At 48.7% G+C, this 14,558-nt stretch overlaps 1 protein-coding gene across 11 annotated transcripts in view; it reads left to right on the top strand.

The window, feature by feature from the left end:
- syne1a (spectrin repeat containing, nuclear envelope 1a) overlaps positions 1 to 14,558 on the top strand; it is a 75,929-nt gene that overhangs the window by 59,103 nt on the left and 2,268 nt on the right. For 8 of the 11 annotated variants that reach the window (XM_088361313.1, XM_088361311.1, XM_088361312.1 and 5 more), the window contains 40 exons: positions 79 to 279; positions 352 to 525; positions 597 to 728; positions 814 to 1,010; positions 1,132 to 1,264; positions 1,338 to 1,520; positions 1,596 to 1,745; positions 1,872 to 2,048; positions 2,124 to 2,279; positions 2,364 to 2,519; positions 2,594 to 2,764; positions 2,851 to 2,984; positions 3,061 to 3,265; positions 3,760 to 3,942; positions 4,016 to 4,162; positions 4,246 to 4,400; positions 4,484 to 4,631; positions 4,720 to 4,814; positions 4,903 to 5,140; positions 5,682 to 5,876; positions 6,131 to 6,256; positions 6,597 to 6,752; positions 6,853 to 7,011; positions 7,131 to 7,297; positions 8,904 to 9,066; positions 9,137 to 9,324; positions 9,397 to 9,547; positions 9,882 to 10,064; positions 10,140 to 10,277; positions 10,347 to 10,538; positions 10,622 to 10,925; positions 11,170 to 11,238; positions 11,746 to 11,879; positions 11,965 to 12,091; positions 12,167 to 12,372; positions 12,458 to 12,664; positions 12,779 to 12,907; positions 12,973 to 13,215; positions 13,300 to 13,374; positions 14,177 to 14,235. In XM_088361313.1, the coding sequence (XP_088217439.1) occupies positions 79 to 279; positions 352 to 525; positions 597 to 728; positions 814 to 1,010; positions 1,132 to 1,264; positions 1,338 to 1,520; positions 1,596 to 1,745; positions 1,872 to 2,048; positions 2,124 to 2,279; positions 2,364 to 2,519; positions 2,594 to 2,764; positions 2,851 to 2,984; positions 3,061 to 3,265; positions 3,760 to 3,942; positions 4,016 to 4,162; positions 4,246 to 4,400; positions 4,484 to 4,631; positions 4,720 to 4,814; positions 4,903 to 5,140; positions 5,682 to 5,876; positions 6,131 to 6,256; positions 6,597 to 6,752; positions 6,853 to 7,011; positions 7,131 to 7,297; positions 8,904 to 9,066; positions 9,137 to 9,324; positions 9,397 to 9,547; positions 9,882 to 10,064; positions 10,140 to 10,277; positions 10,347 to 10,538; positions 10,622 to 10,925; positions 11,170 to 11,238; positions 11,746 to 11,879; positions 11,965 to 12,091; positions 12,167 to 12,372; positions 12,458 to 12,664; positions 12,779 to 12,907; positions 12,973 to 13,215; positions 13,300 to 13,374; positions 14,177 to 14,235 (6,506 nt within the window). The remainder of the gene's footprint in view (positions 1 to 78; positions 280 to 351; positions 526 to 596; positions 729 to 813; positions 1,011 to 1,131; positions 1,265 to 1,337; positions 1,521 to 1,595; positions 1,746 to 1,871; positions 2,049 to 2,123; positions 2,280 to 2,363; positions 2,520 to 2,593; positions 2,765 to 2,850; positions 2,985 to 3,060; positions 3,266 to 3,759; positions 3,943 to 4,015; positions 4,163 to 4,245; positions 4,401 to 4,483; positions 4,632 to 4,719; positions 4,815 to 4,902; positions 5,141 to 5,681; positions 5,877 to 6,130; positions 6,257 to 6,596; positions 6,753 to 6,852; positions 7,012 to 7,130; positions 7,298 to 8,903; positions 9,067 to 9,136; positions 9,325 to 9,396; positions 9,548 to 9,881; positions 10,065 to 10,139; positions 10,278 to 10,346; positions 10,539 to 10,621; positions 10,926 to 11,169; positions 11,239 to 11,745; positions 11,880 to 11,964; positions 12,092 to 12,166; positions 12,373 to 12,457; positions 12,665 to 12,778; positions 12,908 to 12,972; positions 13,216 to 13,299; positions 13,375 to 14,176; positions 14,236 to 14,558) is intronic. The other 3 variants (XM_088361319.1, XM_088361318.1, XM_088361314.1) reach the window with 1 other exon arrangement.

The raw sequence follows: 14,558 nt of genomic DNA, 5'->3' as shown, positions 1-14,558 counted from the left end.
AGCAAAATAACACAAGACTAAAAGACGAGCTTCCGTTCTCCAACGGCATTGGTGTCACAGTAGTCATTTTTCACGCAGGACGCGTACGAAGAGCTTCTGCTGCTGGTGGGCTCCAGAGGCAGCGGCCTGAAGCGAGCCCTTGCCCTCAAGGCTCAGTACGAGGCGGCGCTCCGAGACCTCACGGACCTGGTGGACACGGCCCAGGACAAGATGGCCGCCGACCAGAAAATGACAGTTGCCTCGGTCACTGAGGTCCAAATGCTATTGGACAAACACAAAGTAAGATGTCATTCTTTGGTAGGTTAGTTTAACCTCTGTATGGTTAACATTTCATTTGTTTCACCCCTTCAGGAGTTCTTCCAGAGCCTTGAATGCCACATGATCCTCACTCAGACCTTCTACAGCAAAGTGTCTGGATTGGTGGCACCGCGGGAAAGCCAGGCCCTAGAGGAGACCATGTCTTTAGCTCACGGTGTCCTCAAACAGGCCCACAGACGGGGAGTGGAGCTGGAGGGCATTCTGGAGGTGAGGGTGACTTTCCAAATTTCATTTCAGAGATGAACATAAGCAAGTGCTGATGACCTTGTCTCTGCCAGTCATGGAGCAGGTTTGTAGAAGACTACCAGGCTCTGTGTCGACAGCTGGAGGTTGTCGAGTGCAGCATCCCCACGGTGGGTCTGGTGGAGGAGACCGAGGAGAGACTTTTGGAAAGGATCACTCTCTACCAGGTAAGGCTCTTTTGGGATAAACAAAAACAAAATGGGACATTAGATTTAAGCCCTCAGTCTCATCTCATCTTCTGTTCGGTTTCAGCGTCTGAAGGCCAGTCTTGCCGAGCATCAGCCCCAACTGTATCAGGTCCTGGAGGAGGGCAAGAGGCTTCTTCTGTCTGTTAGCTGTTCAGACTTGGAGAACCAGTTGACTCAGCTGGGAGAACACTGGCTCTCATCAACCACCAAAGTCAACAAAGAGCTGCACCGTTTCGACTCCACCCTCAAGCACTGGAGCAGGTCTAGTTTTGTTTGGTCTAACCGTTTAGTCCAGTCAATCACCTATCCTACATTTAGGTGTGATTTCATCTAAGACAGCATTTCTTATTTTGGTGGTTTAATCTTGTCGTTTACTTGCTAGGTACAAAAGAAAGTCTGGAGAGTTGAGCCACTGGTTGCAGTTGGCTCTAGACAGACTTGAGTTTTGGACAACGCAGTCTGTCACCGTGCCTCAGGAGCTGGAGACAGTCAGGGATCACCTCTGTGCCTTCCTGGTAGGTTGTCATGTGAACTCTTGAGTGATGTTCATACCTGGCGTTCACTGAGAGTCACTTGGACTTCACGCAGGAGTTTTCCAAAGAGGTGGATGCCAAGTCATCTTTGCGTTCCTCCGTCCTGAGCACCGGCAACCAGCTCCTGAGATTGAAGCGGGTGGACACGGCAAGTCTGAGGACAGCCCTGGGCCACGTCGACACGCGGTGGGCTGAGCTTCTCACTCGCATTCCCGTCGTCCAAGAGAAGCTCCATCAGGTCTGCAAGAGAAGATAACGCTCCCGTTTCTTTTTCTGTTGCCGTCGTAACTCTTTGTCATCTTTTGGCCTTCAGCTGCAGATGGAGAAGCTGGCGTCTCGACACGCCATTGCCGAGCTCATCAGCTGGATCACGCTTATGGAGAACATCATTAACGAAGACCAGGGTCAAATCGCTGGAGCTGTGGGCTCAGAGGTGGTCCAGATCTTCTTGCAAAAGTACAAGGTAAAAAAAAAGCACATTTACAAACCGAGCTACCCCACTGGCTAAAACCCTTTTTTTTGTATTTTCCAGAATCATGTCTTAAAATATCAAATATAAAAAGTGAAATCCCCCCTCTTCTTTTCACAGGGGTTCCGCATCGACCTGACCTGCAAACAGCTGACGGTGGACTTTGTCAATCAGTCGGTGCTGCAGATCAGCAGTCAGGATGTGGAGGGAAAGCGCTACGAGAAAACCGACTTTGCCGAGCGCCTCGGTGCTATGAACAGACGATGGCAGGTCCTCCAAGGGCTCATCACCGAAAAGGTAAGTCACCTTTTGGCCTCGTCTTTCAACAGACACTGACTTATTTGTTTTGTTTTTTTATTATTTCTTTTTTAGATTCAGCATTTAGAAGGACTTTTGGAAAGTTGGCTAGAGCATGAGAATGGAGTACAGGCCTTAAAAACATGGCTGACACTCCAAGAGGAGAAACTGAAAAAGCGACACAGGATAGAAGATGTGGCATCTGTGCAGAACGCACTGAAAGATTGTCAGGTAAGAAGTTGATTGCTGTTACTACAATTTCCCGAAATAGTGGCTTGGGACAATTAATAACAACCACAGTTGTCACTCTTCCAGGAGTTAGAGGAACTTGTGAAGGAGAAAGAGAAGGATCTAGAGAAGGCTGAGGAACGTGGCAAAGCTCTCATTCGGGATAAGAAAGAAGAAGCCTGCGCTGGTGTCACAGAGACCCTCAAAGGACTCAACCAATCCTGGGCTCATTTAAAGCACATGGTAAGTCAACTCCTCCATAAATCAACCACCGACTTGTTTTTTTTTCGGACTATAATTAAGTGTTGCTCTCACAGATAAGTCAGATGAAGGTGAGCCTGCGCTCAGTGCTGGAAGAATGGACCTTATACAGGCGTGTTGCAGAGGAGATCGATGGGCACCTGATGGAGGGCAGGTACTGTGTGTCCCGGCTGCCCCTCATAAGTGGCTCCCTGGAGGCTGTGCAGCAGCAGGTGGAGAGTCTGGAGGTGAGTGCTGCACACACTTAAAAAGTAAGGTGGCGCCATCTGGTGGATAAAGGATCTCTTGAGATTTGTTTTGATGTGTCGCCTAGAACCTGCAAGAGGAGATGGACAAGCAGGAGAGCAGTCTACTCAAGTTTGGATCTGTAACCCAGCAGCTCCTCACCGAATGCCACCCGTGTGTGGCGGAAACACTCAACAGAGCAATGCGGGATGTCAACAGGAGGTAAAAAAAAGAAAAAAAAAGAAAAAAGAATCCTAATTGGAGGTGAAATCCCAAATGACGACATCATTTTTGTTAGGTGGAACGATCTATTAGAGCAGATCTCGGAGCAGCTGAGGAGCAGTAAGGCTTTGCTGGGGCTGTGGCAGAAATACACGGAATTATTCGCCATGTGTACGAAAGCGGTGGAGAGGCAGGAGGAGCGTGCCGACCGCTTGCTCAAGAGCGCCACCGACAGGGACATCACAGATGAGGAGAGCAGCGCCTGGATCAAGGACTGCGACGTGAGTACAAGGAGGGTGCATCAGCGGGAATCCAGACAAAAAGCGAGACGTGCCTCACTTGACTGATTTATTACAAGCCCCCTCGGCAGAGTGCTAAAATACATTCTTCCTCCTCAGTGTGCTCGAATGAAGAGTCACAGTCCAGTCCGACAAAAGCCTTTAAAGAGTGGCGAGACAAGCCCTTGATTTACACAACAGGGGATCATTCAGTGTCCTGCTGGGAGTGTGTGGTTCCTTGCTTGGGATATTTTTCTCTTGCCTTAATACTCTTTCTAGACTCCTTAATTGATTAATTAAAAGAGGAAAGAAAATATGGAATTCCTAACAGGGCTCTTTTTGGCAGCCATAGCTACTAATATAAGGACTTGTGATTTTAGTTCTCAAGTAAATCATCGGAAATGGGAAAAAAAAATTGGGAACTAGTCTGGGGGCTCAACTTTTGTTTCAGTGTGCATTTTTTTAATGAAATTTGGTTGATGTCACTGGTATTACAGGAATGTCTTGGTGAGCAGGAATCGGTGAAACATTCCCTGCAGCAGCTGCAAACATTGGGAGAGCAGCTGAAGAGCCGAGTGGACGCCTACTCGTTTGCGGCTCTACATTCCGACCACATGTCCCTGACTTATCGCTTGTTGGCGCTGCCGCACTCGCTACGCAGGCAGCAGGAGGCGCTGCAGGTACGTAGCGAGGAACTCAAATCCTTTTTGGTACCTCTCTTCTCACGGTTGTTTGTTAATTGTCATTGACTAGTGTGGAAGTCGAGCTTGCGAGGGCTTCAGGGACCAATTGGATGGGCTCGTTCAAACGGACGCCGAAGCTGCGCAAGTGTTGAAGGAGTCGGAGCAGCTCGGATCGCCGGCGCTGAGTGACGTTCAAACACGGATGGACAAACTGCGGGTCAGACATCTATCCATCCATTTTTTTAATTCCGTCTGTCCTCATTCGGGATGGGAGTGAGCGAACGTTGTTGTTGTTCTCAGGCTCCCTTGTCCAAGCTGAGCAGTCTGTCTCCAGACCTGGAGCGTGTCAATATGCTCATGTACAGACTTCCGGTTAGCGATGGAGACTTGAAGCGTGTACAGAGGCTGAACCGAGCGTGGGCGTCTCACTCCGCTCTTCTCAGCGAGAGGTTCAGGTACACCTCTATGCCCACGCACGTTTCCCGTCTGGTCTGCTCAACGCTGGTATTAAAGAAAAAAAAAAACTTTATGACTCCAGTAAACTGCAGGCGGCGCTGCTCCTGCACCAGACATTCCTACAGAAGTGCGAAGCCTGGATGGACTTCCTGTCTCAGGCGGAGCACAAACTGGCCGCCGAAGTATCGGGCAACTACCAAAGTCTGCTGGAGCAGCAGCAAGAGCATGAGGTCAGAATTTCTCTCTATGAAAAGGAGGAAGGGAGACAGGAAGGAAGAATGTCAGTTTCCCATCTACAAGGTGTGTCTTTGTTTACAGTTGTTCCAGGCTGAGATGTTCAGCCGGCAGCAGATTCTTTACTCCATTATCAGCGATGGGCATAATATGCTGGACCAAGGACAAGTGGCTGATGGGTAAATAGAGCAATGAAAATCTACTCATAGGTTACAATTAGACTTTTGTAAAATGAATCCTAATAACGGACTTTAAATCCTCCAACAGAGATGACTTCAGTGTGAATCTGGCCTTGCTGGCCAATCAGTGGCAGGGCGTGGTGAGGCGCGCCCAGCAGCGCAGGGGCATCATCGACAGTTTGCTCCATCAGTGGCACAGCTACCAGGAGATGTTGGAAAAGCTGCTGCGATGGCTTCAGGATGTGTCGCGCGAGCTGGACGCACGTCACCCCGGAGGGGAAACCATCGCTCTGCAGCAGGCCAGGAACCTGCTGGATCAGATACAGGTATGATATAAACTAGCCCTGTCATATTCCACACTATTGACATTCATACAGGGATGAGAATTTTCTGCGGATCCGCGGATTTCCGTGTTTTTTTCCGTCGAAAGCATCATTTTCGTGAATCATGTAAATCCGTTGAGAAAATGTTGTTTATATATGGGGGGGGGGTGTAGGGAAGCGGGGGGGTGTAGGGAAGCGGCAACGTTAGCCTCGGCGACTCGCAAGCATTCGCCCGCCCACCACGACGGCATCTTACGGAAATCGGCTTGCCTCTGTAAACCTAACTAACTGGCAGCAGTGATGCGACAACACCCGCCTTATTTTCGGCAGCATTTTGGCGCTACTTTCATCACACCATTTCCACTTGTTAACTTAATTTACGCGGAGAACTACGTGTTTTTACACCACCACTTGCATTCTCATCCCTGTTTATAGGAAGTAAGCCAGTGTCTAATCAAACCCGCACCCCATTTCAAACCAACCGTAGACTCCCTTAGTTAACCTCTACCCCCTCGGTCCACTCTCCCTGTCCCTGCTCCTGCAGCTGCGCGAGCGCGTACTCAAGAGACAGCAGGGTGGCTACATTTTGACGGTGGAGGCCGGCAGGAGTTTACTGCTGTCGGCCGACGGGCAGGCCGAGTCCACGCTGCAGACGGAGCTGATGGAGGTACAGGACAGGTGGAGGCACGCACACCAACGCTTGGAGCAGCAGAGGAAGGAGCTGCACACTCTGCTCAAGGTTCGGAAGTAGTGGAAGAGCAAACTGGTCATTTTAATTGGGAAATACATTTAAAAAGTGTCTGCTGACTGACTTCTACTTGGCTGCGGCATTCCTTGCCCAAACATAATCCCGTTTCATCCTCAGATAAACCCCCGCTTTCTATCCAGGTGCTAAAAATAGCCCGGGCCCATTGGAGCGCGGTGTTCCTTGTCCGCTCTTCTGCGCTCATTTTTTTTTTTTTTTTTTGCATTTATGTGCTGTTTGCCGTGTAGAATTGGGAGCGATGCGAGGAAGGCATCGACGCCTCGCTGGAGAAGCTGAGGGCCTTCAAGAAGAAGCTGTCGGCGCCGCTGCCAGACCATCACGACGAGTTGCACGCCGAGCAGATGAGATGCAAGGTGAAGATGCTGCACATTATTATTCATAATCATGCGGCAAAATTATATATTTTTTCTTAGTAAATAACAGGGAGGTTTTTTTTTGCTGGTTTTGTTGTAGCAGACACTTCGCAGTTATTACCGGTTCCTGGACCTGTGCTCATGTTTGATGCATAACACGTCCTCAAATTGTCTGGGGGGAGGAGCAGAGAGATAAAAGAGAGAAAGAGGGGGCAGGGTGAAAGACAAGGAGGAAGGGAGAGCATGCGCAGAGAGCCAGTGGGGGTGTGGATGCATACATTGATGCAAGGCAAAAAAAAAAGTGGGCTTTTCTCGTCGTCATATTGTCTTCTGCACACAGGAGCTGGAGAACAGGGTGGAGGGTTGGAATGATGACCTGACTTCCCTGTCCCTCCTGAGAGACGCCTTGGTGGGCGTGGTCAGCAGTGATGACATCACGCTACTCCAGGAGCGTCTCCAGCTTCTCCAGGGCCAGTGGGAGGAAGTGTGCCACCAGGTAAAGTGTCTCGTATGCTTTTTAGCAAGCTTTCAATTTTTCTTATTGGATTTAGTTTGAAAATCAAATAAGGATCATGATGTTATGTTTGTATTGTCAGGTTTCCCTGCGCAGGCAGCAAGTAAGCGAGAAGCTGAACGAGTGGGCTGTGTTCAATGAGAAGAACAAGGAGCTGTGCGAGTGGCTCACGCAGATGGAGAGCAAAGTCTCTCAAAACGGAGACATCAGCATCGAGGAGATGATCGAAAAGCTGCGCAAGGTGATCCCGCCGCATGAGCGACACACACACACACACACACACACACACACACACACACACAAGCGCTGACCTCCTCCTCCAAGTCCTCATGTTTCAACTTACTGTTGATGCCCCACCAGGACTACCAGGAAGAAATTTGCGTGGCCCACGAGAACAAGCAGCAGCTGCAGCTCACGGGAGAACGCTTGGCCCGGGCCAGCCAGGACAGCAAGGCAGCCGACATACAACACAAGCTCAATAAAGTCAACGAGCGCTGGACGCACCTCCTCGACCTCATTGCAGCCAGGTGGGTGAAACCCAACGTTATGTTGAAAAAATAATCATAGGATTATCAATCGTTATAAGTATTATTGTCATAAAATATATATTTGAAATAATCCAATGTTGTAATTCGATTTAAAATGAAGCAATATTACTACAATATGAAATTATTTAAACAAGAAACAATAATAGTAGTTCATCAACTATTTTTTTCTTGTGGTGTTGCCGTCCCACTTTAGACAGACTACAGCTGCATAGAATGAATGGACTGTGAACTGTCAATTACTGGCAACTTTCAAACATGTACAATTTAGATCCAGACGTTTGTGAAATGCAATTCTGGAGTCCCGCCACCACTTTTCCAGTGCCGCCATCCGGCTGTCGTCCTCTGGAGAGAATTGGGGGAGGACACGCTGACCTCACACAGACAGCTGCGCTCTCGTTGTCGTCTACTTCACTCTAGTGACGCGTCGCGGGGATATTAACTTTAAAGCTATTACTGCAATTTCTCTCCAGCGCCATTTGCTAGTGCAACGCTTTTGCGCATACCAATTTTACGCACTTTGCACTGGTGTCATGATGCACGGCTTCTTCTTTGCTTGTGTTGCTTTGCTGTGTATGTTTCTGCCCGCCTCTTTAGCACATGCCGCTGACTGTAAGTCCACATTTAGAAACGGCAGGACTTGTCACTCTATCCCCACGACACACACTTCTTTTTTTTTAACCTTGGAGCACAACAGTCGATAAGTCACACGTGTGCCACACAACACAACAGCAGCTGCCCCCACCCCGCCCCTCCCCTTTCCACTCAACCCAACCTCCTTACTGTGTACATTCCGGAGGAGAAAGTCCCCACACACACAGACGAAAGAGAAGACGGTTTGCACTCCGTCCTTGCTAAAACCGTTTTTTTGGGGGGAATCTCACACTCCCATGCTTTTGGACTTGGGGACCGAGAAGATGGCAGACAGCCCGGACAAGGATCTACCATACTGTGACTGCGATGTGAACAGGCAGGACAACCTCCCGCAAGCTTTTCTGCAGTGTTGTAGCTTTGTGTTTTTATGGTGACTAAATGACAAGTCATCTTTTATGTTTGAGCAAAGGATCAGGGATAAGAGTTGTGCGGCTGTTGCCTTTTTTTATTTTTTATGGCTGCTTGCAAAAAGTATTCAGTGTAATTTTGCCGAGAATGTATTGCAGACTTTTAGTTTCGGGATCAAAACAAGCATGGATAACTTGGATTGACATAGAAATTTTGTCAGCTGACTGAATTAGATTAAATACAATAATGTCACTAAGGTAATTTATTAATTGCATACAGTTTTAAGTTGAGAACACAAATGCACAAAGTGGCTAGTGAAGGCCATGTGTGACATTTTTAATGTCACCGTCACCTTCTAGTTGTGTTGGAGATGTGCCGCCATGTGGCGTGTGAGTGTTTTGGGTGTGAGCTGGGGCGACCTGCAGCTTGTGCACATTGTTTTTGGTTTGGTTGACCTATCGCAAATGTGAAAGCATTCATTTCAATTACTGTATTGATTGCAACGTAACATTATGCAGACCTTGTCATTCAAATGTAATCAATTAAGATGAGTTCTTATTTGTATTCCCTGGCTTCCTGCCTTCAGGTTGAAGAAGTTGCGGGAGACCCTAGTGGCCGTGCAGCATTTGGAGAAAAACATGAGCAGCCTGCGCGCTTGGCTGGCTCACATCGAGTCCGAGCTTTCCAGGCCCATTGTCTACGACACGTGTGATGAGCAGGAGATTCACAGGAAGCTCAACCAGCAGCAGGCAAGACTGTGCACCCAGTGGTTCTACATATGTCACAATTTCTTTAAAATGTGCACCTTTTTTCCTCCAGGAGCTGCAGAAGGACATCGAGAAGCACAGCACGGGCGTGGCGTCCGTGTTGAACCTGTGCGAGGTACTGCTTCATGACTGTGACGCCTGCTCCACTGAGACCGAGTGCGATTCCATCCAGCAAGCCACCAGGGGCTTGGACCGACGCTGGAGGAACATCTGCGCCATGTCCATGGAGAGGAGGCTCAAGTCGGTGTCGTGAATAAGCGAGCGCGGGAATCCAATCGGCTGTTAGATTAATCCTGGGCTGTTTCTGTGCAGGATTGAGGAGACTTGGAGGTTGTGGCATAAGTTTTTGGATGACTACTCCCGCTTTGAGGAGTGGTTGAAGACTTCGGAGAGAACATCAGCTACGCCCAATTCTTCTGGAGTCCTCTATACTGTTGCCAAAGAGGAACTCAAGAAGTTTGAGGTGGGTTTATGTCTATGATAGTGTTAAATGTGCAAATCGGGCGGGCAGGGATTTAGGTTAGTGTTACAAGTCAAGTCAGGCTTTCTTTGCACGTTATTGAAACTCCATGATAGAGGAAACATTAAAGGGTCATGTTACACAAACTCGTCTGAGCCGGTCTGCTCAGCTGCGGCAGTCCGTCACACTGGTGCTGTCCGACCTGGCCCGCTGCCATCCGTCATGTTTGTGGCTGAGCTTGGGCTCTAAAGCATAAAACTTGCTTTTTTTTTTCCAATGTTCAAGTGTGGAAATTTAATTCTAAAAAATAATAAAATACGCCTATTTGTGTGGGCAGGCTTTCCAACGGCAAGTGCAGGAGTGCTTGACCCAGCTGGAGCTGATCAACAAGCAGTACCGCCGCCTGGCCCGTGAGAACCGAACCGACATGTCCTGCCGTCTCAGGGAGATGATGCATGATGGGAACAAGAGGTGGGACAACCTGCAAAAGAGGGTGGCCGCCATCCTACGCCGTCTCAAGGTAATGACTGCACACTAAAAGCCGATATATTTAGTCTAGGTTTAGCTAGCTCCGCTTAGCAAAATGTTCCCGTAGCACTTCATCAACCAACGTGAGGAGTTTGAGACGGCTCGAGACAGTATCCTGGTGTGGTTGACCGAGATGGACCTACAGCTCACCAACATTGAGCACTTCTCCGAGTGCGACGTACAAGCCAAGATTAAACAACTCAAGGTAGCCGTAAAGCGTCTGTGGCTTCTCCCGGGATGTCGATGGCCCAACCCGTGTTTGTGTTTGCTTCAGGCATTCCAGCAGGAGATCCATTTGAACACGGGCAAGATCGAGTTGGTGTTCAAGCAGGGCGACGCTTTAATCAAGAAGAGCGAACCTCTGGATGCCGCTGTGATCGAAGAAGAGCTAGAGGAGCTGCAGAGGTACTACCAGGAAGTCTTTGGACGCGTCAACAGATACTACAAGAAGCTTACACGTTTGCCCGTGAGTGCACTCAACACATAACAATTACAAATGTACACCGCAGTGGAAACCTGCTTTCACAGTTTTTTCCATTCATTTCCCAGCTGGTGGACGACGAGCTGGATGGTTCCGACACGGAGGACGGCGCCGACCTATGTGAGCTGCAGTGGTGCGACTCCACGCCTCCTCGCACCTCCAGTCGCCAGGCCTCAGCGCCGGCCACCCTCATTCGGGCGGAGCGCTCGGGCCGGGACACTCCGGCCAGCGTGGACTCAATCCCGTTGGAGTGGGACCACGATTACGACCTGAGCCGGGGTCTGGAGAGCCCGGGGGGTCGCAACCAAAGTGGAATGAGCCGAGGGCACGAGGACGAGGAGTATCTGAGGACGGATACTACAGTACTGTCTGGTTAGTGTTTTTAGTGAGTTCTGTTATTACAGCGTGCAACAACAGAGGGCGCTCAAGCACATGAAGGGAAGTTTGTTTCATTGTCAATACATGTTCTTTTTACATTGAAATGATAATGAATGAATATTACTAGGGCCAAGACCATGCACTACACCAACAAAAGTTTTGGGCCACCTGCCCACACCTCCACAGCTGGAAGAGCTTCTGCTACCCACAAACTGAATGCTTTGTTTTTCCTCTTCAGACGTAGTTATTCCCGAGAGTCCCGAGGCCTATATAAAACTGACTGAGAACACATTGAAATCATCTTCCGGTAGGAACCGCAGAACTGAGCAGGATTGTCGCAGCATGTGTCAGGAGCGAGCACGCCACCAGCTCCATACTAAATCGTGCTTCTCTAACAGCGGCCCTTCAGGGGCCAGCACGGCAGCTGCACGTCTTATCCATCCATCCATCCATCCATCCATCCATCCATCCATCCATCCATCCATCCATCCATCCATCCATCCATCCATCCATCCATCCATCCATCCATCCATCCATCCATCCATCCATCCATCCATCCATCCATCCATCCATCCATCCATCCTTCCATCCATCCTTCCATCCATCCACCCATCCACCCACCCACCCATCAGTCATGTCAATCAGCATGTTGAGAAGAATCCTTTGCATATTTTGCATGTTGGATCCACATCTAGTCACCATGTTTAACCGGCCATTTCCGACTAATGCATGCATCCTGTTTGTCTCCAACATGCCCGACAACAACATTCTTGCCCAGTTAGGGATTTTTCACCCCCTTGCGTTTTGTGCGCAGGCGACCCGGGACAACTGGAGGCCAGCCTCAGACAGCTGGACCAGGCTCTGGATGCATCACGCTACCAGCTGCAGGCCAGAGAGGACGCCGCCAGCCGCTCAAGCCCCGATGCTGACTCCACTTACATGGGTTATGTGAGTCGTTGCTATTGATTCATTGCAGTAAAAAAAACAAAAAAATTTATGTTTTCTATGTTTAAATTCATTATCGCTGATGCAGATGCGCCTAATGGGAGAGTGTCACGGCAGCATAGACGCGGTGAAGAGAGCCGAGGGAGAGCTCACTGAGGATGAAGATGAAATGCCGGGACTCACCAACCTGACCAGCACTGACAGTCAGAATGCAGGTTCGTCCCTCTTACGTAACACAGCACATCATTTGTTCTACAAGCAAGTCCGGAGCTGTGTTATTTTCCACGCAGGCGTGATTGAGCGCTGGGAGCTGCTTGAGGCTCAGACTTTGAGTGACAAGCACAAGCAGAACCTCCAGCAGTGGCAGCAGCTCATCTCAGACCTGCAGACCATGCGGGCGTGGCTGGGTCGCTGTGAGGCCGAACTGGGCCAGCTGCGAGGCCTGGAGCTTGGCACGGATATCCATGCCATTCAGCAGAGGATCAAGAAGCTCAGGGTTAGTGGTTACAAATACAAGCATCTCTCAGAAAGGCTTCTTTCTGAAGATTCCGTTTTTTTTTTTTTTCCTGTATGGTGCTCAGGAGCTTCAGAAGGGGATGGACAGCCACAAGTCGGAGGTCCTATCTGTCAACTTGAGCAGCGCCGGCTTCCTTCAGTCGGAACCCGACTCTGAGGAGGCTTGGGAGCTGCGGGACGCTCTGAAGGAGATGAATGCGCACTGGGATCGCCTCGGCACGTCACTGGAGGAGTGGAGGGAGGAGCTGCAGAGAGCGCTCATGCAGTGTCAGGTGCTGGAGCAACACAATGTTGACCATACAGAGAGGGAAAGTTTAAGAGCGAAGAGGAAAAATTACACACTTTAGAAGAATGCTTCCGCACATGAACAAAATGTTTCCCTTCAGGAGTTCCACGAGATGAGTCACGGTTTGCTACTGTGGTTGGAGAACATCGACCGCAGGAGAAACGAGGTGGTGCCCATACCTCCCAACCAAGACTGGCAAACGCTCCGAGCTCATCACAGGACACTCACGGTACTTTGACGACATCTTTCTTCCATTGTTCCAACACTTTTTGACACAATTTCATCCTCATGTAGCAAATCAAGCGTGAGCTGCTGGACTCGCAGCAGAAGGTGTCGTCCCTCCAGGAGCTGTCGGCTCAGCTGCTGGTCAGCACGGCGGCCGCCGCAGCGCCGCTCCACCGCTCTTCGGGCGGAGAGTGTCTGGAGGCGCAGGAGAAGGTGCACGTGATCTGGAACAGGCTGCGTCTGCTCCTGCGTCAGGTGGATTCAGACCTGGATGGGCTGCAGAAGCAAATGGAGCGTCAGAGTCCGCAACAGGTGGGGCACGACGACAACGCTTCAAATGGAGACGTTGCACTCGCTACTCTCTTATAATGTTTGCAATTTTTCTTTTATATTCAGGAATTCTCTCCACTGTCTGTCGGCAAATCAGGCATCGCCGCTGTCTCTCTGGCAGCCCCGGTTCTTTCACCTGTGGTAATGTTCTTTTTCATTTTCGGACATCAACTAGGAGTATGAAGGCCATGCTGGAAAGTCAAATTTACAAGGAAAGCACGCCTAATGTTGCGAAATAAAGCAAAAAGGCTACGCTTTTATTTTGCCGATTAAAATGTGTTTTTTAAAATTATGAAAAACTAATTCACTAAAATAAATGTGGTTTTTGTTTAGATTAATTTATGGTTGTTTTCATATGGTTGTTTTAGTATTTAGTAGGATTTCGTTTTCTCCAAGTTACTTTAAATAATGAGTTTTTTGTAGAATTTTTTTTATAAAATGTAAAATTTTGACTTTATTGTGGTAAACATTTTATTGTTTTAGTGTGGCCTTAATAGTCCTCGTTCATGCAATACAGCAATTTTGTTTTCCTTGCATTTTGGTCAAATTGGAAGTCCCATTATTTTGTCAGAAAAAAAAGGCTTGTAATATTTTCTGGTCCAGCGCCCTGCTTGTGTTTAATTTTTTTTAGGTACAGTTTTTATTATTTTAGATGCTGCTCTCAGTATATTGATCTTGCAAACAAATGCACAAGAAAAGCTGGCTTTTCTTTTTTAAATATGTCTTTTGTTTTTTACAGAGAAGCCAGATTTCTTGCCAATCAATCAATCATTCACATCATTGATTATTACATTGCTGCTTTGTTGATGATTGTTTCTCTGCAGAAAAGTTTTTTGGCTTTACTCTCCTGAGTTATTTTTTGTCCTCATTTGCCTCTTGACTGAAACATTTCTTTTTTCTTTTCTTTTTTGACGCCTCCCTCCCTGCTCATTACGCCCTTCAGCCTCGAGGCAAAAGTAGTCAGGCCCAACCCGGACCCCCCAAGAGCAGCCCGCGCCACAGGTACCTCGAGCACCGCTCCTTGAGCTCTACAAAGACGGGACCTTGGTGGAACTCTAAATGCAAATGAGATCAAAATAGAAACATGGCATTCCATGGTGTCCCGCTTTTTCTAGAGGTCATGTGACCAGCTCACAAGCGATCGGGAGCAGCCTCCTGTCGGGCTCTTCCCTTTTCGCCTTTGAATGTTTTCTTTCACTGCTTCACTTTGCTGCTTGTACTCATACCCTCCCCCCCACTCACTGGCCCACTGGATGCCAACATCTATTTTCACTTCTTTTGTTTCCCCTTAAGGTTTCCTCTCATTCTTAACGGGATGTGATGCA

Source organism: Syngnathus floridae, chromosome 19, assembly GCF_059516105.1.
Source record: "Syngnathus floridae isolate MCC-2025c chromosome 19, RoL_Sflo_1.0, whole genome shotgun sequence".
NCBI lineage: Eukaryota > Metazoa > Chordata > Actinopteri > Syngnathiformes > Syngnathidae > Syngnathus > Syngnathus floridae.
The sequence above is the reverse complement of the archived record's forward strand: the minus strand, read 5'-3'. Positions and strand labels throughout refer to the sequence as shown.